This window comes from Budorcas taxicolor, chromosome 8, assembly GCF_023091745.1.
Source record: "Budorcas taxicolor isolate Tak-1 chromosome 8, Takin1.1, whole genome shotgun sequence".
NCBI classification, from domain to species: Eukaryota; Metazoa; Chordata; class Mammalia; order Artiodactyla; family Bovidae; genus Budorcas; species Budorcas taxicolor.
In genome coordinates, this window is record NC_068917.1 from 97,861,024 (window position 1) to 97,883,040 (window position 22,017).

The following is a 22,017-nucleotide window of genomic DNA, read 5'->3' on the forward strand; positions in this document are numbered from 1 at the left end:
CCAAATAAGTAACATCAGAACAATGTTTCAAGCAAATGAAATTATTCTTTCACATTTTTGACAGATAAATTTTAGTTTATATTTTTTTAACCTATCTCATAAGATATTTATTAAAAATACTAATCATTCTTCCCTGCTTCAGATTTTGTGTATCACAGTCCCAGGAAATGGAATATAGCAGCCTGTATTTTAATAAGTTACTGATGTTGCTCAGCTGTTTTATGCTCTAGAAGAGAAATCCCATGAGCTGATCTCACTGATATTACCAATACTCCAGATAGTGCTCACATAGTTTTTACCTCTTACTTTATGTAACATAGGACAACTCATTTAACTTACGTGCTATTTCTTTTTCTGGATCATTTCAAGAAAGAAACAGAAAATGCAAAGAATCATCTGGACAACTGAAATTGAATTCATTTTGAAAGACCTTTCTGAGTACCAAGGAACTGACAAAAATTCATTTTTGTCATGTCTTTAGTGATGTGCCTGATAAACCCTGAAAACAGTACCTTAGTCATTTTTACCCTCTAACAATCCTTCCTCCACATGCCATGAACACCATGGACTTCTTTTTTGGTAACCTCTCCTTCCTGGACATCTGGCACACATCCTCTCTTGTCCCCCTTCCTATTATTAAAAAAACCTATCTCATTCATAACTTTAAAAATGCCTATCTCTCTATGTAATGCAGTTCACAGAGTGTGTGTTCCTGGCAGTGATGGCATAAGATTTCTACATGGCCATAAACAAATTTCTGAGATAATTCATCATTGTAAATAAGACACTTAGTGTTTAGATGGTAGCTATCTGGGGATTAAACTTTCTCAATGGATTGGCACAAAGTGTACTCACATTATGAGTGTTCTTTTGTGAAAAAAATATAATTAATAATTTTTGTGAAATAGTGCCTTTAATAAAGCTGTCTGCATAAATATTTTTAATGAGTATAATAATGTTGAGCAATGTAATATTTTCATTTACTCCATTACAGCTCATTTGTTGCCTATATTTTCATCATCTATGCCGTACTGAGAAGTGGTGATTGTGTTTTACGAAACAACCCTCTTTGTGGACATGAAGCTAAAGTCCAAAGAATGATTTTGAACAAACTGATTACCCTGTTCTATGGGGTAGTCACTCCCATAATCACTCCTATCATCTATAGCCTGAAAACAAGGAGGCCCTATGAGAAAAATAGTGAGTAAACCCTGGTTATGGAGAAAATGATAAGAAACTCACATATTTGAGTTTATGAACAAAAAAAGCTTATGTATTTTAAGGCAAGAGTTTTAATATAAGCAGAACAAAATAAAGTCATATGTAGAATTATAGAATTTCAGAGTTAGAAATGTCATGATCACAAGTCTAATTATATCATGTTCTGAAAACATCTGTAATCTCATAAAATTGTAAGACTAATCAAAACAGTATGGTACTGGAACAAAACAGAAATATAGACCAACAAAACAAGATAGAAAGCCCAGAGGTTAACCCATGCACCTATGGGTACCTTATCTTTGACAAAGGAGGCAAGAATATACAATGGAGGAAAGATAACCTCTTCAATAAGTGGTGCTAGGAAAACAGAACAGCTATGTATAAAAGAATGAAAATAGAACACTTCCTAACACCATACATATGAAAAACTTAAAAAGGGATTAAAGACCTAATGTAAGGCCAGAAACTATAAAACTCTTAGAGGAAAACACAGAACACTCTTTGACATAAATTTCAGCAAGATCCTCTTTGACCCACCTCCTAGAGTAATGGAAATAAAAACAAAAATAAACAAATGGGACCTAATTAAACTAAAAAACTTTTGCACAGCAAAAGAAACCATAAACAAGATGAAAAGGCAACCCTCAAAACAGGAGAAAATAATTGCAAATAAAGCAACTGACAAAGGATTAATCTCCAAAATATACAAGCAGTACATGCAGCTCAGTATCAGAATAAAAAACAACCCAATCAAAAGTAGATAGAAGACCTAAACAGACACTTCTCCAAAGAAGACAAACCGATGGCCAATAAATGCATGAAAAAAATGCTCAACATCACTCATTATTAGAGAAATGCAAATCAAAACTACAATGAGGTTATCACCTCACACCAGTCAGAATGGCCATCATCAAAAAATCTACAAACAATAAACGCTGGAGAGAATGTGAAGGAAAGGGAACCTTCTTGCACTGTTGGTGGGAATGTAAATTGATACAGCCACTGTGGAGAACAATATGGAGAGTCCTTAAAAAACTAGGAATAAAACTACCATAGAAAAAAAGAAAGTGAAGTTGCTCAGTCATGTCCAACTCTTTGCAACCCCATGGACTGTAGCTTACCAGGCTCCTCCATCCATGGGATTTTCCAGGCAAGAGTACTGGAGTGGGTTGCCATTTCCTTCTCCAGAAGATCTTCCCAACACAGGGATCAAACCTGGATCTCCCGCATTGTAGCCAGATGCTTTACCATCTGAGCCACCAGGGAAGTCCCAAAACTACCATATGACCCAGCAATCCCAGATGCTGGGCATATATCCTGAGAAAACAATAATTCAAAAAGACAAATGTACACCAGGGTTCATTTACAATAGCCAGGACATGGAAAGAATATAGATGTCTATTAACATATGAATGGATAAAAAAGTTGCAGAATGCATTACAACAGAAAACTACTCAGCCATAAAAAAGAATACATTTGAGTCAATTCTAGTGAAGTGGATTAAACTAGAGCTTGTTATACACAGAGAAGTTAAATCAGAAAGAGAAAAACAAGTATTGTATATTAACACATATATATGAAATCTAGAAAAATGGTACTGATGAACCTATTTGCAGGGCAGGAATAGAGACAGAAACAAAGAGAAGAGAGCTGTAGACACAGTGGGGGAATGAGAGGGTGGATGGATTGAGAGAGCAGCATTGAAACATACACATTACATTACCATATGTAAAACAGATAGCTAGTGGGAAGATGTTGTATAACACAGGGAGTCCTACCCAGTGCTCTGAGACAACCTAGAGGGGTTGGATGGGGTGGGGGTGTGGGAGGGAGGCTTAAGAGGGAAAGGAAACATGTAAACTATGGCTGAAGCTTTCCAAGTGACACAGTGGTAAAGAATCTGCCTGCCAATGCAGGAGACTTAAGAGAACTTGGGTTTGATCCCTGGGTGGGGAAGATCCTGTGGAGGAGGGCATGGCAACCCAGGACAGAGGAGCCTGACACTCCATGGGGTCACAAAGAGTCAGACACGACTGAAGAGACTTAGGATGCATGCACATATGGTAAAAATCAATACAGAATTGGAAAGCAATTATCCCCCAATTTAAAAAAAATATTTTTCTAAGCAGGGTTCGGAGAAAGACTGGCTAAAGAGGGCTTCTGATCGCCAACTACAAGAAGCTTGAAAAAAGACTCTGATAGGGCCATAACACCTGTGGCATAGGTAGTCCATGTCCCTGTACACTTGGCACCTCCAGGGTCCCTGCAAGCCAAGTAGCTGCTCCACCTTCATGCTCAACTCTCACGGGGACAGAGCTGCCACAGACAAAAATAATCTTGTGTCTATGTACACAGGGTCGCTTCAGTCATGTCTGACTCTTTACAATCCTGTAGATTGTGGACTGCCAGGCTTCTCTGTCAGAGAGGAGGGTTCTCCAGGCAAGAATACTGAGCATATTGGCCAATACTGGTTGCCGTACCCTTCTAGAGCACTATATTTCCTGCTGCCCTAGCCGCTAACTCCCCTGAGTACTTGCTGTGGCAGAATCCCTGCGACCCAATCAGCTGCACCACCTCCACACCTGGTCCTCACAGGGGTAAACCCAAGTCCTCCAGGGCAGCCTCAGGAGCAAACCCCAGTGGCTGACTCACATGTAGAGGAGGAAATAAAACCACTATTGAAACCCAAGGGCAGTGCAGCTAACAAAGAACACCCAAAACCTTCCCACCACCTGCAGATTAAATCCAAATGATCAACTAAGCAGACTCTTTGTCTATGGAATATATAAAAGGCCAGAAAAGAGAGCTCTCACAAAAGAAAATGCACTATTTCTAATAGCTGTGGACACTGGAGGCAGGAACACAGAGGAGTAGGACCAGATTAGAATCTCAGAGCCCCCACAGCAGGCCCAAAGATCAGCACAGTGTGGGAGGGAGTCCTAGGGAGGTAAGGGGGACTGTGACTCCCAGCAAGGGAAAGGACTCTGGCAGCAGTGCCTCAAGAAAAACATTTTATTATTCTTATTTTATGACTTGTTCAGTAGATTCTTTTGGATTTTTTTTTACTTTATTTCCCTTTTTTCCACCCTCTTTTGTACTTGTTGACTTTACATGCACTAAGAAATCCAGTTAAGCTTTTGAGCTTTTTTTCTTTCCTTCAGTCACATTTATTATTGTTGTCACAACCCTCTGCCTCTACATTGGGTATTTGCAGTTCTGTGGAGTTTTCCTCTTTTTTTTTTTCTTTTCTCCTTTTTTAATTTTAATTTTTAATTTTTTTAACTTATTATTATTTTTTCTACATTTATTCCTTTGTATGCTTTTCCTACTATTCTTTTCCCCTTGCAGTTAATCTTTAACATATATAATTCTTCTTTTCCTATCTCTATTTAACTTTGTATAGCTATCCTTTCTTTCTTTCCTTACTCTCCTTTTCTCTCAAGATATTTGTTACTGTTATTTTCATTGCTTTATTCCCCAAATGGCACCTGCTTTAGTTTTGTTTTTCACCATGTGCTTTATTTAATTTTGTTCTGGTAGATATAATATTTTGTTTCTTTTTATCACCAGGTCAATCTATCATACTTTATTTTTGTTGAACTGTTTTGATTTTGCCTATGAGTATATGCAGAGTACATCATGAGAAATGCTGGACTGGAAGAAACACAAGCCAGAATCAAGATTGCCAGGAGAAATATCAATAACCTCAGCTATGCAGATGACACCACCCTTATGACAGAAAGTGAAGAGGAACTAAAAAGCCTCTTGATAAAAGTGAAAGTGGAGAGTGAAAAAGTTGGCTTAAAGCTCAACATTCAGAAAACGAAGATCATGGCATCCAGTCCCATCACTTTATGGGAAATAGATAAGGAAACAGTGGAAACAGTGTCAGACTTTACTTTCTGGGGCTCCAAAATCACTGCAGATGGTGACGGCAGCCATGAAATTAAAAGACGCTTACTCCTTGGAAGAAAAGTTATGACCAACCTAGATAGCACATTCAAAAGCAGAGACATTACTTTGCTGACTAAGGTCCGTCTAGTCAAGGCTACGGTTTTTCCTGTGGTCATGTATGGATGTGAGAGTTGGACTGTGAAGAAGGCTGAGTGCCGAAGAATTGATGGTTTTGAACTGTGGTGTTGGAGAAGACTCTTGAGAGTCCCTTGGACTGCAAGGAGATCCAACCAGTCCATTCTGAAGGAGATCAGCCCTGGGATTTCTTTGGAAGGCATGATGCTAGAGCTGAAACTCCAGTACTTTGGCCACCTCATGTGAAGAGTTGACTCATTGGAAAAGACTCTGATGCTGGGAGGGATTGGGGGCAGGAGGAGAAGGGGACGACCGAGGATGAGATGGCTGGATGGCATTACTGACTCGATGGACGTGAGTCTGAGTGAACTCCAGGAGTTGGTGATGGACAGGGAGGCCTGGCGTGCTGCAATTCATGGGGTCACAAAGAGTCGGACATGACTGAGCGACTGAACTGAACTAAACTGATGGGTATGTATCCAGTCACACTTTCCCTTATTGTTATAAACCTCTGCCTCTACATTGGGCTTTTGCAGTTCTGTGGAGTTTTCCTTCTTTTTAACTTCTTCTGATTTTTGTTTTTGTTTTTTTTCTTTTCTATAACTTTAACTTTTAATTTTTTAAACCTATTATACTTTTTATACATTTATTCCTTTGTTTGCCCTTCCTACTATTCTCCTCCTGCAGTTAATCCTTAATGTATATAAATCTTCTTCATCTACCTCTGTTTAACTGCATATATATTCTTCTTTCTTTTCTTTCCTCTCAACATATTTTTAGTTTTGTTTTCATTCCTCTATTCCCCCCTTGGTGTCTTGCTTTAGTTTTGTTTTCCAGTTTGTGCTTAAGTTAGTTTTGTTCTTAACTGCTAATTATAATTTTTGATTTCCTTTGTCTGCCAGGTCAATCTACTGTACTTTATTTTTGTTGCACTGTCTTGACTTTGCTCATGGGTGTACATATATATGTGTATATTCCATTATTTTAATTGTTATTTGCCTAATTTTGTAACTGCCATTTGTCTGGGGTTCATCTTTGCTTTCTCAGTTTTTGGATATTTGTTTAATCTCACTTAATGCCATAACAAACCACTTGTGGAATCTTTGTTCCTGACTAGAGATCAAGCACTGTGCCTTTAGAGTGGGAGCACTAACTCCAAGACCCTAGACTACCAGAGAACTAACCCTAGGGGGTATCAAATAGTGAGAACTCACACAAAGGAAACCACTTGAATACAAGACCTGGCACCACCCAACCACCAACAGCACCTTAGGCAGGATGCCTCAACTAAACAACAAACAAAACAAAAATACAAACCCAATCATCAGCAGAGGATTACCACCTCACTCAGCCTTGCTCATCAGAAGAACAGCAAACAAACAAACAAACAAAAACAACACAAATCTCACCCTATAGGAAGTTTACACAGACCACTGGACCAAACTGAAATCAGATTGATTATATTCTATGCAGCCAAAGATGGAGAAGCTCTATACAGTCAACAAAAACAAGACCAGGAGCTGACTGTGGCTCAGATCATGAACTCCTTATTACCAAATTCAGACTGAAATTGAAGAAAGTAGGTAAAACCACTAGACCATTCTGGTATGACCTAAATCAAATCCCTTATGATTACACAGCTGAAGTGAGAAATAGATTTAAGGCCCTAGATCTGAAAGATAGAGTGCCTGATGAACTATGGAATGAAGTTCGTGACATTGTACAGGAGACAGGGATCAAGACCATCCCCATGGAAAAGAAATGCAAAAAACCAAAATGGCTGTCTGGGGAGGCTTTACAAATAGCTGTGAAAAGAAGAGAAGCGAAAAGCAAAGGAGAAAAGGAAAGATATAGGCATCTAAATGCAGAGTTCCAAAGAATAGCAAGAAGAGATAAGAAAGCCTTCTTCAGCGATCAATGCAAAGAAATAGAGGAAAACAACAGATTGGGAAAGACTAGAGATCTCTTCAAGAAAATGAGAGACACCAAGGGAACATTTCATGCAAAGATGGGCTAAATAAAGGACAGAAATGGTCTGGACCTAAGAGAAGCAGAAGATATTAAGAACAGGTGGCAAGAAATCATGGAAGAACTGTACAAAAAAGATCTTCACGACCCAGATAATCATGATGATGTGATCACTCATCTAGAGCCAGACATCGTGGAATGTGAAGTCAAGTGGGCCTTAGAAAGCATCACTACGAACAAAGCTAGTGGAGGTGATGGAATTTCAATCGAGCTGTTTCAAATCCTGAGAGATGATGCTGTGAAAGTGCTGCACTCAATATGCCAGCACATTTGGAAAACTCAGCAGTGGCCACAGGACTGGGAAAGGTCAGTTTTCATTTCAATTCCAAAGAAAGGCAATGTCAAAGACTGTTCAAACTACCGCACAATTGCACTCATCTCACATGCTAGTAAAGTAATGCTCAAAATTCTCCAAGCCACGCTTCAGCAATACATGAACCGTGAACTTCCTGATGTTCAAGCTGGTTTTAGAAAAGGCAGAGGAACCAGAGATCAAATTGCCAACATCCGCTGGATCATGGAAAAAGCAAGAGAGTTCCAGAAAAACATCTATTTCTGCTTTATTGCCTATGCCAAAGCCTTTGACTGTGTGGATAACAAGAAACTGTGGAAAATTCTGAGAGAGATGGCAATACCAGACCACCTGACCTGCCTCTTGAGAAATCTGTATGCAGGTCAGGAAGCAACAGTTAGAACTGAACATGGAACAACAGACTGGTTCCAAATAGGAAAAGGAGTACACCAAGGATGTATATTGTCACCCTGCTTATTTAACTTATATGCAGAGTACATCATGAGAAACGCTGGACAGGAAGAAACACAAGCTGGAATCAAGATTGCCAGGAGAAATATGAATAACCTCAGATATGCAGATGGCACCACCCTGATGGCAGAAAGTAAAGAGGAAATAAAAAGCCTCTTGATGAAAGTGAAACAGGAGAGCGAAAAAGTTGGCTTAAAGCTCAACATTCAGAAAACGAAGATCATGGTATCCGGTCCCATCACTTCATGGGAAATAGATGGGGAAACAGTGGAAACAGTGTCAGACTTTATTTCTGGGGGCTCCAAAATCACTGCAGATGGTGACTGCAGCCATGAAATTAAAAGACGCTTACTCCTTGGAAGAAAAGTTATGACCAACCTAGATAGCACATTCAAAAGCAGAGACATTACTTTGCCGACTAAGGTCCATCTAGTCAAGGCTATGGTTTTTCCTGTGGTCATGTATGGATGTGAGTTGGACTGTGAAGAAGGCTGAGCACCGAAAAAATGATGGTTTTGAACTATGGTGTTGGAGAAGACTCTTGAGAGTCCCTGGGACTGCAAGGAGATCCAACCAGTCCATCCTGAAGGAGATCAACCCTGAGATTTCTTTGGAAGGAATGATGCTAAAGCTGAAACTCCAGTACTTTGGCCACCTCATGCGAAGAGTTGACTCATTGGAAAAAACTCTGATGCTGGGAGGGATTGGGGGCAGGAGGAGAAGGGGACGACAGAGGATGAGATGGCTGGATGGCATCACGTACTCGATGGACGTGAGTCTGAGTGAACTCCAGGAGATGGTGATGGACAGGGAGGCCTGGTGTGCTGCGATTCATGGGGTCGCAAAGAGTCGGACACAACTGAGCAACTGAACTGAACTGAAACTTAGAAGGCAGAAACCAAAAGGAAGAAAGAATTCAACCTGCTTCAAAGAAAGAATTCAACTTTCCTTGAAGCCTGGGAAAGGAGACCTCAAATACAATCACTTAAAACAAAACAAAACAATACTGAAAGGCATAGAAATACTGCACAAATGAAGGAACAAACTAGAAACACAGAAGTCCAAATAAATGAAGAGGAAATAGGCAAACTACCAGAAAAATAATTCAGAATAATGATAGTAAAGATGATTTAAAAAAAAAAAAAAACTTCGAAAAGAAAATAGAGAAAATGCAGGAATCAATTAACAAAGACCTAGAAGAATTAAAGAATAAACACACATAGACAAAGAACACTATTACTGAAATTGAAAATACTCTAGAAGGAATCAATAGCAGAATATCTGAAGTGGAAGAACAAATCAGTGAGCAGGAAGATAAAAAGGTAGAAATAATTTCTGAAGACCAGAATAAAGTAAAAAGAATGAAAAGAGCTGAGGAAGTCTCAGAGACTTCTGGGACAATATCAAATGCATGAACATTCGAATAATAGGGGTCCCAGAAGAAGAAGAGAAAAAGAAAGATTATGAGAAAATTTTTGAAGAGATTATAGTTGAAAATTTCCCCAACATGGAAAAGGAAATAGTTAATCAAGTCCAACAGGGACAAAGGGTCCCATACAGGATAGACCAAAGGAGAAATATGCCAAGACACATACTAATCAAACTAACAAAGACTAAACACAAAGAAAGAATATTAAAAGCAGCAAGAGAAAAGCAACAAGTAACATACAAGGGAAACCCCATATGCTTAACAGCTGATCTTTCAGCAGAGACTCTTCAGGCCAGAAGGGAATGGCAGGATATATTTAAAGTACTGAAAGGGAAAAATCTACAACCAAGATTACTGTGCCTAGCAATAATCCCATTCAAAATTGATGGAGAAATAAAAAGCTTTTCAGACAAGCAAAAGTTAAGAGAATTCAGTACCACCAAACCAGTTTTACAACGAATTTAAAGGGATATTTATATTGTCAAGAAATAACAACAGAAGAAAGAGGATCTACAAAATCAACCCCAAATGATTAAGAAAATGGCAATGGGAACATATATAACAATAATTACTTTAAATGTAAATGGATTAAGCGCTCTAGCCAAAAGACACAGAGTGGCTGAATGGATACAAAAGGAAGACACATATATATGCTGTCTACATGAAGCCCATATCAGACCTCAAGACACATACAGACTGAAAGTGAGACAATGGAAAAATATACTCCATGCAGATGGGAAGCAAAAGAAAGCTGGAGTAGCAATCCTCATATCAGACAAAATAGACCTTAAAATAAAGGTTACAAGAGATAAGGAAGGACACTACATAATGATCAAGGGATCAATCCAAGAGGAAGACATAACAATTGTAGATATCTATGCACCCAACATAGGAGCACCTCAATCCATAACACAAACACTAACATATATATAAGGAGAAATTGACAGTAACACAATAATAGTAGGAGAGTTTAACACCCCACTCACACCAATGGACATTTCATCAAAACAGAAATTGAATAAGGAAACACAAGTCTTAAATGATATATTAGATCAGATGGGTCTCATTGATATCTTTAGGACATTGCATACAAATGCAGAAGAATACACCTTCACTCAAGTGCACATGAAACATTCTCCAGGATAGACCACATCTTGGGTCACAAATAAAACCTCAGTAAATTTAAGAAAATTGAAATCATGCTGAGAGGGTAACAGGCAGGAAGGCCAGGGGTCTCCAAATGGAGGAAATGGCCTACAAGTGTCAGACATTTTTATCTCCCTTAAGCGGCAGGAAGAAACAAACTAGGGATATTTTTTTTCCTTCTCTATACAAATTTAAAAGGAGGTTTCTCTTAAAATTCTGTGTTGTCATGACACCTGGTTTCACCTGAAGTTAACCAATGCCTTTTGCTTATGGAAATGTTCATCTTAAGCTATGCTAATGTACTATGCATTTACCCCAAACTCTGTCTTCAAGTCGGTTCTGCCTTTTGGCTCAGAACCTACTTGATAAACCAGTATGTTATACTCCGATATTGTTCCTCTAATCTATGTAAATAACACTATTTGTATGGTGCTCTGCCCTTCTTCAAGATTCAAGTTAATCCTTTTATGGCCCAAGATGAACCATTTGGAGCCAAGATTATCCTAAAATACATCTTATGGGTATGGTGCCTGGTGCCATTCTAAGTTTTGAGACATTCCTTTCTTTCATTAACAGACTGCTGATGACTATATAACATCCGGCTAAACACTAGCAGGGGGGTACTCTTTCTGCCCACTTCTGATGCCTATGTCAGAAGCTTTCTCTATCTCCTTTATACTTTAATAAAACTTTGTTACACAAAAGCTCTGAGCGATCAAGCCTCGTCTCTGGCCCCGGATTAAATTCTTCTCCTCCGGGGGCCAAGAATCCTGGCGTTGTGATTCAACAACAACCTTTTAATGCCAAGCATCTTCTCCAACCACAATGCAGTGCCAAGTTAATTAAAAATAGTAGGCCATCATTAACCACTGAATTAGTTAAAATGAAAAAAATAGTATAAATATAAATCTAAGTATCTAAAATATTGCACAATAAGAAAAATTTATATATTATTTAATCCCCCAAACCACAATTCCAAATATTTTTATAAAATAGAACATAATCTTTATATGGAGGGAACATAAAACAAAGGAAGATAAACAACTGAGTAGAACATGCTGAAGAAGTTAACATTTTTCCCTTTGATTGACTAAGGAGTTATAGTACATGGTGGTGTTTCTTAAGATCTCATTGACCCTCTTATTTTATACTTCCACTCTAATTCTGCACTATAAACTCAGGTTTTACTTTTAAGAACAAATTTTAAGTTAATTCCACATATATGCTGGTGATAAGAATGTTGTCAAATGTCTATAGAAGATAAAGATTTTTTGTTGTTTTGTTTTGCCATGAAAGAAATTCAGTTTGCAGCACAAATGGAAAGATTCCTCTGATTCAAAATAAAAATTAAGAATCAAAATTGTAATACTCCTTCAGAGAAATGGAAGTAAGACCAATAGACAGCCTTTTATTTTTCTTTTTAACAATTTCTCACAATTATTCTTGTCTTCCTGAAATATTTGCTCATATTTAGCTTATTCTTCAAATATATTCTAAAAGTAATGTAGGGAATACAGGCTCAAGTCTTGGCCACCATATACAACCTGTGTGATCTTTATTCAAGCCTGAGTTTTCTCATCTATCTTACAACATTATCTGGTGATAATCCTTAAGAGTAGGGAAAATCTCATATCTATAATGAATCCCTAGTCCACACAAGATACATCCACAATGTTGAATAAATTAAAGAAGAAATCAACTCTGAGTCAGCACTTCATTAACACTATCTATCATTATTAATTAATGAAACTAATTTTAAAAGATGGTGTATCAACCTAGAGGGGTGGGATGGGGAAGGATATGGGAGGGAGGTTCAAAAGGGAGGGGATGTATGTATACCTATGGTTGATTCATGTTGAGGTTTGACAGAAAACAACAAAATTCATAAAGTAATTATCCTTCAATTAAAAAATAAAATTTTTTTAAAGATGATATATACAAGACACCTAGCACACCACAAAGATGTCTTATAAATTAATTAAATTATACTGCCTCTTCCACCTATTGCCTTCCTTACTTGCTCTCTAGTTTTTGAAAATAAATAAGTTAAGCAGTGATTCATGGGTGTCTGTACCTGAATGAGGCAGTGAGAGACAATCTTATGCTGCACTTTTCACTGGTATTACTTAATTAAAAGAAACTTTAAGATAGTATAATGAGCTTACTATTATTTTTTTTTTACCTAGTACATTTTATGTACATGCTGCTGCTGCTGCTGCTGCTAAGTCGCTTCAGTCGTGTCCAACTCTGTGCGACCCCATGGACGGCAGACCACCAGGCTCCCCCGTCCCTGGGATTCTCCAGGCAAGAACACTGGAGTGGGCAGCCATTGCCTTCTCCAATGCAAGAAAGTGAAAAGCGAAAGTGAAGCCACTCAGTCTTTTCTGACTCTTACTGACCCCATGGACTGCAGCCCACCAGGCTTCTCCATCCATGGGATTTTCCAGGCAAGAGTACTGGAGTGGGGTGCCATTGCCTTCTCCGCTTATGTACATACCAATTATCTACTGTTCTCTGAGTTTTGGACAATAAGGTAGTTAATTATGAATTCCTAAGTGGTTCCATTTGAGTTAAGTGCAAATCAGAGGAAGCACTAGTAGGAAGTGACTAAAGAGGAAGAGTTGACCAAAGGAAGTAAACTCGGGAGTTCAGCCTTCATTTTACCTGATTAAGGAAGGAATAGATGATGGGGAGACTTGAGGTGGAAAGAGACTAACAAGCCAGACAGAGTAAAAAGAGAAATACAAAATGTAATGAGGCCCTCCTAGGAGTCATATGCTTTCAAATAATGCCTCATTTAACCCTTAGTAAGACAAAGGATGAGATGGCTGGATGACATCACTGACTCGATGGACATGAGTCTGAGTGAACCCCGAGAGTTGTTGATGGACAGGGAGGCCTGGTGTGCTGAGATTCATGGGGTCACAAAGAGTTGGACACAACTGAGCGACTGAACTGAACTGAACTGAAGACAATAATATATTCAAATTTCACTATTAAGTTACGTTTAACCCTTATGGTATGCTCAAATCTGGCCTCAGGAGAATTTCAAAATCCTTATTCATTATAGCATATTCTCCATTCCAAATATCAGCATTACTTTGTTTTTGCCGTATATTAGGAAATGACATAAATATGATTAGTTAGTGAATTAGGAAGAGGGCAATCTCACAGAAAGGAAGAGGTGTAAACCTTCTTAGTCATAAAATATGTGGTGGGAGCTTCTAATTTTTCTATTGTTTTCACTGTAACTGAAAGAGTTCCTATAAAACTCAAGATTCTCAGAGATGACAACTATAAACTTTGTACAAAGTATCAAAAAAATTACTCAGAAGAAGTAATGTTTTTATGTGAGTTTCACATTTCAGGCTAGTGGCTGAACTAGGCATTGTATGGAATGGGAAAAACTCTGATATTAAACTAGCACTTTCTCTGAACAAGCCAATTGTGTTCTGGGAAATCAAAGCCACTCTAACTTAAGGAGAGAATTCCAGAAAGGAGAGGTACAGAAAAAGCATCATGTTCTATGTTAAAATCTTAACCAGGTTCTCTGACTGACTCCTATGCTATGTATGCACAACTCAGCTAAAGATGAAAAATGTACATTTAACTAAAATATGAACAGTTAACAAAAATACCACATTTACAGCCTGATTCAAACCAGGTTCATCACAAAACCAGCACATATGAATTTATTGTAATTCATAGTCTCCAAATGTCACATTGTCCAGGTAACAATCCAAAATTACTTATCATATAAAGAAGCTGAAATAGATGACACACTTTCAAGATAATAGGCAGTCAGTAGGAACCAAAACTCTGGGATAGCCCAAATGTTGAAATTATAAGAAAGGATGATAAACAACTAGTAAAACTATTTAGATAAAGTAAAGGAAAAAACATTCACAAAGAAGGAAAAAATACTAAATCTCAGTGGAGAAATAACTAAAGAAAGAACCAAATGGAAGTCTATAACTGGAAAGTATTACTATAATATCAAAAATTTTAAATTCATAGAATCAGTTTAACAAAAGAATAGAGATGATCCAAATGAGCTATCAGGGAAGCCCAAATAGAGGTGATAAAGAATTCAAAACCTGGAACAATATCAACATCATGGCACCATGAATCATTCTCTTTTCTCTCTCCTTCAGTCAGTTTAGTCACTCAGTTGTGTCCAACTCTCTGCAACCCCATGAACTGCAGCACACCATGCTTCCCTGTTCATCACCAACTCCCAGAGCATGCTCAAACTCATGTCCATCAAGTCGGTGACACCATCCAACCATCTCATCCTCTGTTGTCCCCTACTTCTCTTGCCTTCAATCTTTCCCAACATCAGGGTCTTTTCAAATGAGTCAGTTCTTCGCATCAGGTGGCCAAACTATTGAAGTTTCAGATTCAGCATCAGTCCTTCCAATGAATATTCAGGACTGATTTCCTTTAGGAAATGGGGTTGCAAAGAGTTGGACACGACTGAGCAACTTCACTCACCCACTCACTCAGCTTTCTTTATGGTCCAGCTCTCACATCTACACATGACTACTGGAAAAACCATAGCTGATTATACAGACCTTTGTCAGAAATGTAATGTCTCTGCTTTTTAATATGTTGTCTATTTTTGTCAACTGTTACTGTCCCATATATGGGCTTCCAAGGTAACTCAGATGGTAAAGAATCTGCCTGCAATGCAGGAGACTCAGGTTTGATCCCTAGGTTGGGAGGATACCCTGAGGAAGGGAATGGCAACCCACGCCAGTATTCTTGCCAGGAGAATTCCATGGATAGAGGAGCCTGGAGGGCTACAGTCCACAGGGTCACAAAGAGTTGGACACAACTGAAGAAACATAGCATCAGCAGCAGCACTGTCATATATATGATACATATATACATAATACATGCAATATACAAGATCTATGATAAGATATAAAGAGTGCCAACCTAGGCATAATATGTTCCAGAAGGGGAACAGAAAAAGAAGGTGATTGAAAATGTATATAAAGAAATTATGGCTGAAAACTTACCAAATCTAAAAAAGGGTTAGATGACGGAATCACAGAGGGTCCCAAACAAGATGAAATCAAACAGACTCACATCAAGACATATCATAACTAATTAAAATGACAAAAAATTAAAGAGAAGATTCTAAAGGTAGCAAGAGATAAATAGTTACAAGAGAACACCCATAAGGCTATCAGTTGATTTCTCTGCAGAAACTTTTCAGGCAGAAAGGGAGTGGCATGAAATCTTCAAAATCCTGGAAGGAAAAAAACCTGAACTCCAGGATACTCTCCTCAGCAATATTATTATTAAAACTAGGAGGAAGAATAAAGGATTTCTCAGGCAAGCAAAAATTAAAAGATTATAACAATACTAAACCTAACTTAAAAGAAATACTGAACGGTCCTCTCCAAACAGCAAAGAAGCAAGAGTCTATAGGGAAGGGAAAAATCACAACAGGAAAGACAAATACACCACCCTTATGGCAGAAAGTGAAGAGGAAATAAAAAGCCTCTTGATGAAAGTGAAAGAGGAGAGCGAAAAAGTTGGCTTAAAGCTCAACATTCAGAAAACGAAGATCATGGCATCCGGTCCCATCACTTCATGGGAAATAGATGGGGAAACAGTGGAAACAGTGTCAGACTTTATTTCTGGGGGCTCCAAAATCACTGCAGATGGTGACTGCAGCTATGAAATTAAAAGATGCTTACTCCTTGGAAGAAAAGTTATGACCAACCTAGATAGCATATTCAAAAGCAGAGACATTACTTTGCCAACTAAGGTCTGTCTAGTCAAGGCTATGGTTTTTCCAGTGGTCATGTATGGATGTGAGAGTTGGACTGTGAAGAAGGCTGAGCACTGAAGAATTGATGCTTTTGAACTGTGGTGTTGGAGAAGACTCTTGAGAGTCCCTGGGACTGCAAGGAGATCCAACCAGTCCATCCTGAAGGAGATCAACCCTGAGATTTCTTTGGAAGGAATGATGCTAAAGCTGAAACTCCAGTACTTTGGCCACCTCATGCGAAGAGTTGACTCATTGGAAAAGACTCTGATGCTGGGAGGGATTGGGGGCAGGAGAAGGGGAAGACCCAGGATGAGATGGCTGGATGGCATCACGTACTCGATGGACGTGAGTCTGAGTGAACTGCGGGAGATGGTGATGAACAGGGAGGCCTGGCATGCTGCGATTCATGGGGTCGCAAAGAGTCGGACACGACTGAGTGAGTGAACTGAACTGAACTGAACTGAAGATCACTCTAAGCCAGTACATAGATTTTAAAAAACAAACAAACAAAAATTTGTAAAAGCAATTATAGCTACAATAAGTAGATAAACATGAACATGTAAAGTAGGAAAGAAAAATCACAAAATTTGGGGGAGGGAAGTAAAAAAACACAGATCTTTTAGAATGCATTTTAATTTATATGACTATTAGTCTGAAGCATATAGGTATTATTGTGGGTTAACATTCTTGAAAACTAGGGTAACCAGAAATCAGAAACGTACAATAGATTCACACACACATACAAAACATAACTCAAGCATAAAAATCAAAGAAAACCATCAAATCAAAAAAGAAAAAGAAAAAAGAAACAAAAATGAACTAAAAAATCAACGGGAAAACAGGGTTAAAATGGCAATAAGTACATATCTATCAATAGTTACTTTCAATGGCACTGGACTAACTGCTCTAATCAAAACATAATGGGTGAAATTTAGAATGATGGCACTGATGAACAAATTTGCAGGGCAGCAAAGGAGATGCAGACATAGAGAACAGACTTTCGGACACAGTAGGGGAAAGAAGGAGGGGTAGGATTTGAGATGGTAGCACTGAAACATGTACATTATTGTCTGTAAAACAGATAGTCAGTGGGAATTTGCCCTATGATGCAGGGAAATCAAATCTGGTGCTCTGTGACAACCTACAGGGGAGGTATGGGGTGGGAGATGGGAGGAATGTTCATGTTGATGTAGGGCAGAAACCAACACAATATTCAAATTATCCTCCAATTTAAAAAATTTTTTAAAGAGACAAACAAACAAAAAAGACACAATAGACCAGACAGACTTAATCATCACCTACAGAACACTACATTCAAAAATATACATTCTTTTCAAGTGTGCATGAACCACATACTAGGACAAAAAATAAGTCTCTACAAATTTAAGAGGACAGAAATTATTTCAAGTGTCTTTTCTGACCCTAGCATTATGAAACTAGGAAATCAAACAGAAAGAAAAATAGGAAAAAACAAATACATGGAGACTAAACAACATGATACTAAAAAACCAATGGGTCCACAATGAAATAAAAGAGGAAATCAGATATAAATGACAATGAATAACTACCTTACAAAATTGATGGGATGCAAAATTAGTTCTAATAGGGAAGTTCATAGTGATACAGGATCTGGTTTTGAGATCTGATCTGCTATTGAGAAACTAATAAATAAAATAATCATATTTCCCATTTCTCTAGTACCTTAAAGTTTTCTAACATTTTCATATAAAGGATTGCACTCTATACTCACCTCACATTGACCAACTGATCTTTTTCAAGTTGGATTTTAATAACCGTAGAATTCAGAGAATGTGTGATTTCAGAGATGGTCTAACAACATACTATTTGACTCCAGGTTTCCTTAAAATGTTCTTTACATTTGCATATATGAATATATTTGTAAACACAAATGAACAAGGTAGAATAATGTAAATACCGAACAGTTGGGGGGAAATAATACAGAGCATAGTGTTAGTGACAAAAAAAAAAATACATTAAGTATTTAGTGAAGTTTAAAACCAAAATAGGAACAGAAATATAAGGAAAGAATGAGGAAAGAAATTTGCATTCAGGAGTCAAATTGGTTCTCTTATATCAGAGCTAATTCTGGTAAAGTCTGGAAGATTTTCTAAACCTGTGGAATGTTCCCATTCATGCTATCTTTTTTTTCTTCTCTGTTGCCTCTAAACTTTAAAGGAAAGAATGAATCATGAAAGTTATTTGAGAAACCTTGTTCCATAACCAATCAGGATGGGAATAAAAACTGCAAGGAAATGAGTGGATCTCAGTACTCTGAAGCCTACAGGAAGGAAAACAAGGTAAGGGCAAGTGGCTGGTCAAGAAATGTGAAAGTGACCAAGGAATTTATCAGCAGGAGGTGTACCACTTCATCCTCTGCAGTTCCAAAATGACCCCTCTAAAACACCAATTCAAAAGTATCCAGTTCTTTCTTACAGCTCTTACTGGATGCTATAGTATACCATAGTAGTTTTAAAACTTTTCCCAGCAACTTTTATTTTTCCCAAATAAAATATTAAGAAACACAGAACATAAGAAACAAAGGCACAGCCAGCTAGAGGGTTAGGGGGTATCAGAGATCTGACTTCTTAGAATGTCCTATTCTACCCTCACTCCTTCGGTGCAATAAAGATCCAACATACTATGAACGCATTTGTTTGCATTCAAATGAACCAGTTTAGAAAATAGTGGAGAAGGAAAATATTTAATATTAAATATTCTTCATATTTTGTTCAAGTCAGTCTATATTCCACAAGATTGTGCACCCCTTGGTGATGTTTTGATTTTCATTTCCATGTTGTTTATATTTATATTTATGTAAATATATATTTATATTGCAATATATATATATTGCTAACAGGTAGCATAATGCCTGAAACAAAGTAGATACTCAGTAAACATTGGTTGATTGAATAATTGAATTAAGGAAGAGATGACTCCTTGAATGAATGGAAAGCTCATATTTTACAGGAAATTCATGTAACAATAAAAACACCTAATCTGTGACACTTTAAATCCATTATTACCAAGTTCCCAAGTTCTTCAGAAACTAAGTAATTTTTATGTCACTTAACAGTAATTATAATTTTCACTCAAAGTCACCACTGCTCATCTGCTGAAACAAAAATAGACCAAATTTCCTCATCAGTTGGCATGTATGCACAAAGCCTCACATTCCTTCAGACAACTCTGTACAGAAGTATGCTTGCCAGATTGCAGGCAAGAGAATATCAGCTCTAGGAAAAATAGCATCATTTTTCTACTCTTTCCTATGATATACACACAGCCAGGTATCTAACATCCAAAAGTGGTCATCCCTCTCTAAGGTCAAACACTACCCCATTATGAATCATTTAGTGCTGAATTTATTTAGCATGCTGACCCTTAAAAGGCACTTTGTACTTTACCTTCCTAGGAAAGTTTTGAAACTAGAAAATTGATGCACATAGAAGGTAAGAGGTTAAACTAGTTAAATGCTACTTCTGATTATATAAGATTATAGAACTCATCATTCTAGATTTAAACTAACTGTGGTTTGGGTGAGAATCTTTTCTACCCATAGATTTCTTTCCCTTTTCTCTTTAAGAGAGTCATGAAGAACGTGGGCCTTAGATTTCTCTCACATTTAGACCCTAGGAACAGAAAAATGAGAATTTGAAGAATCAATGGTGCTACCAATCCTTACATTTATTTTGGAACTTGCAGGTGAGAACTAGTCCTGCATTCAGAGTAAATGAATTTTTTAAAGCAACATTCACTTTCCCCCTGAGAAGCATTTCTGACAGAGTATATTCTTCACAGCTGCCTTCACGTCTTTGTTCCTCAAACTGTAGATGAGGGGATTGAGCATAGGCGTCACAACTCCATAGAAGAGAGAGATGATTTTGTCTGTGACTTGGACTTTGTCTATACCAGAGGAATCTTTAGCCTTGGGCTTTGCATACATGAAGAGGATGGTTCCATAGAATACAATCACCACTGTTAAGTGGGCAGAGCAGGTGGAGAAGGCTTTGCGCCTTCCTTCTGAAGAAGGAATCCTCAGGATGGTAGAGAGAATGAAAACATAGGAAATGAAAATAAAAAGTACTGGGACCACAAGAAAAATCATATTAGCAACAACCATGCTGATAACATTTACGGAGATATCAGCACAGGCCAATTTTAAGACAGCCAAGATTTCACAAGTAAAATGATTAATGACATTATCCCCACAAAAAGGAAGCCGCATTGCAAGAGAGGTCTGCAACACAGAATTGACACCCCCTGCAATCCAGGACCCTGCAGCCATAGGCACATACAAATTCTTGCTCATAATGATGGGGTATCTCAGAGGGTTGCAGATGGCCACATAGCGGTCAAATGCCATCATGCTTAGAAGGACACATTCCGTGGCTCCCATAGCAAAGGAGAGAAACATTTGTACTCCACATCCAGAGAAGGAAATGGTCTTCTTTGAAGTTAAGAAGCTGCTGAGAAATAAGGGGATAGAAGAACTGGTGTAGCAAATATCCAAGAATGATAAGTTACTGAGGAAAAAGTACATGGGGGTATGCAGGTGAGAGGCACAGACACTTACAATGATGATGACACCATTTCCCAGCAGGATCACCATGTACATAAATAACACCAGCACAAAATAAATGGCTTCAAGCTCTGGGTAGCCAGAAAGCCCCAGCAGGACAAATTCTGTAACAGAAGACTGATTGGTCTTTCCCATATTAATGGTCTTTCCATTAACTAATGATCTTTCCCATTTTCTTTCAACAAAAGAAATTCTGCAGCAGTTGGAACACATGTGGATCTGTTATCACAGTGTTAGTAAGAGTTGTTTGCAGCCTTAAGTGGTTTCCCTTATGGGTAATGTGGACCTATAATTGGATACACAGATAGCATGAGACTATGCTAAAATCCTCTAAGCTAAAATCAGTTAGACTTTCAGAACTCATGAAGAAGGCTTAAATTCAAAGAAAAGAAAATGTGCCCTTTTTAGAAGAGAGTCAGAACAAATATAGCTGGGTTAGAATTATGTCTCACATTATGAGTTTGAAATTATTTTGAATGCAATGTCACCATAACATTTTGATCAAACATTACAGAATACAACTAATGTTATCCGTAACAAAAATAATTGTTTTACAGCTACTAAAATCAAATGGTATGTGTAATCCTGCATCAACAGTAATATAACATCAGTTGCAAATAGATTGCGACTAGAAAAACAAACTGAAAAGACACATCTTTAGCAAAAGGATGTTTGGTAATTTCTAATTTGAGGAGAAATGTATACCTGTAATATCCTAAAATATTAATTAAGGCATTAGTAATACTTATAAATGGCACCCCACTTCAGTACTCTTGCCTGGAAAATCCCATGGACAGAGGAGCCTGGTAGGCTGCAGTCCATGGGGTCACGAAAAGTGGGACATGACTGAGCAACTTCACTTTGACTTTTCACTTTGATGCATTGCAGAAAGAAATGGCAACCCACTCCAGTGTTCTTGCCTGGAGAATCCCAGGGACGGGGGAGCCTGGTGGGCTGCCATCTAGGGGGTTGCACAAAGTCGGACACAACTGAAGCGACTTAGCAGCAGTAGCAGC

At 38.0% G+C, this 22,017-nt stretch overlaps 1 protein-coding gene across 1 annotated transcript; it reads right to left on the bottom strand.

The window, feature by feature from the left end:
• Positions 1-20,173: 20,173 nt before the first annotated feature.
• On the bottom strand, positions 20,174-21,136 carry LOC128052189 (olfactory receptor 13C7-like). The gene has a single exon (XM_052644660.1). The coding sequence runs from the start codon at positions 21,134-21,136 to the stop codon at positions 20,174-20,176; it is 963 nt and encodes a 320-aa protein (XP_052500620.1).
• Positions 21,137-22,017: the final 881 nt, after the last annotated feature.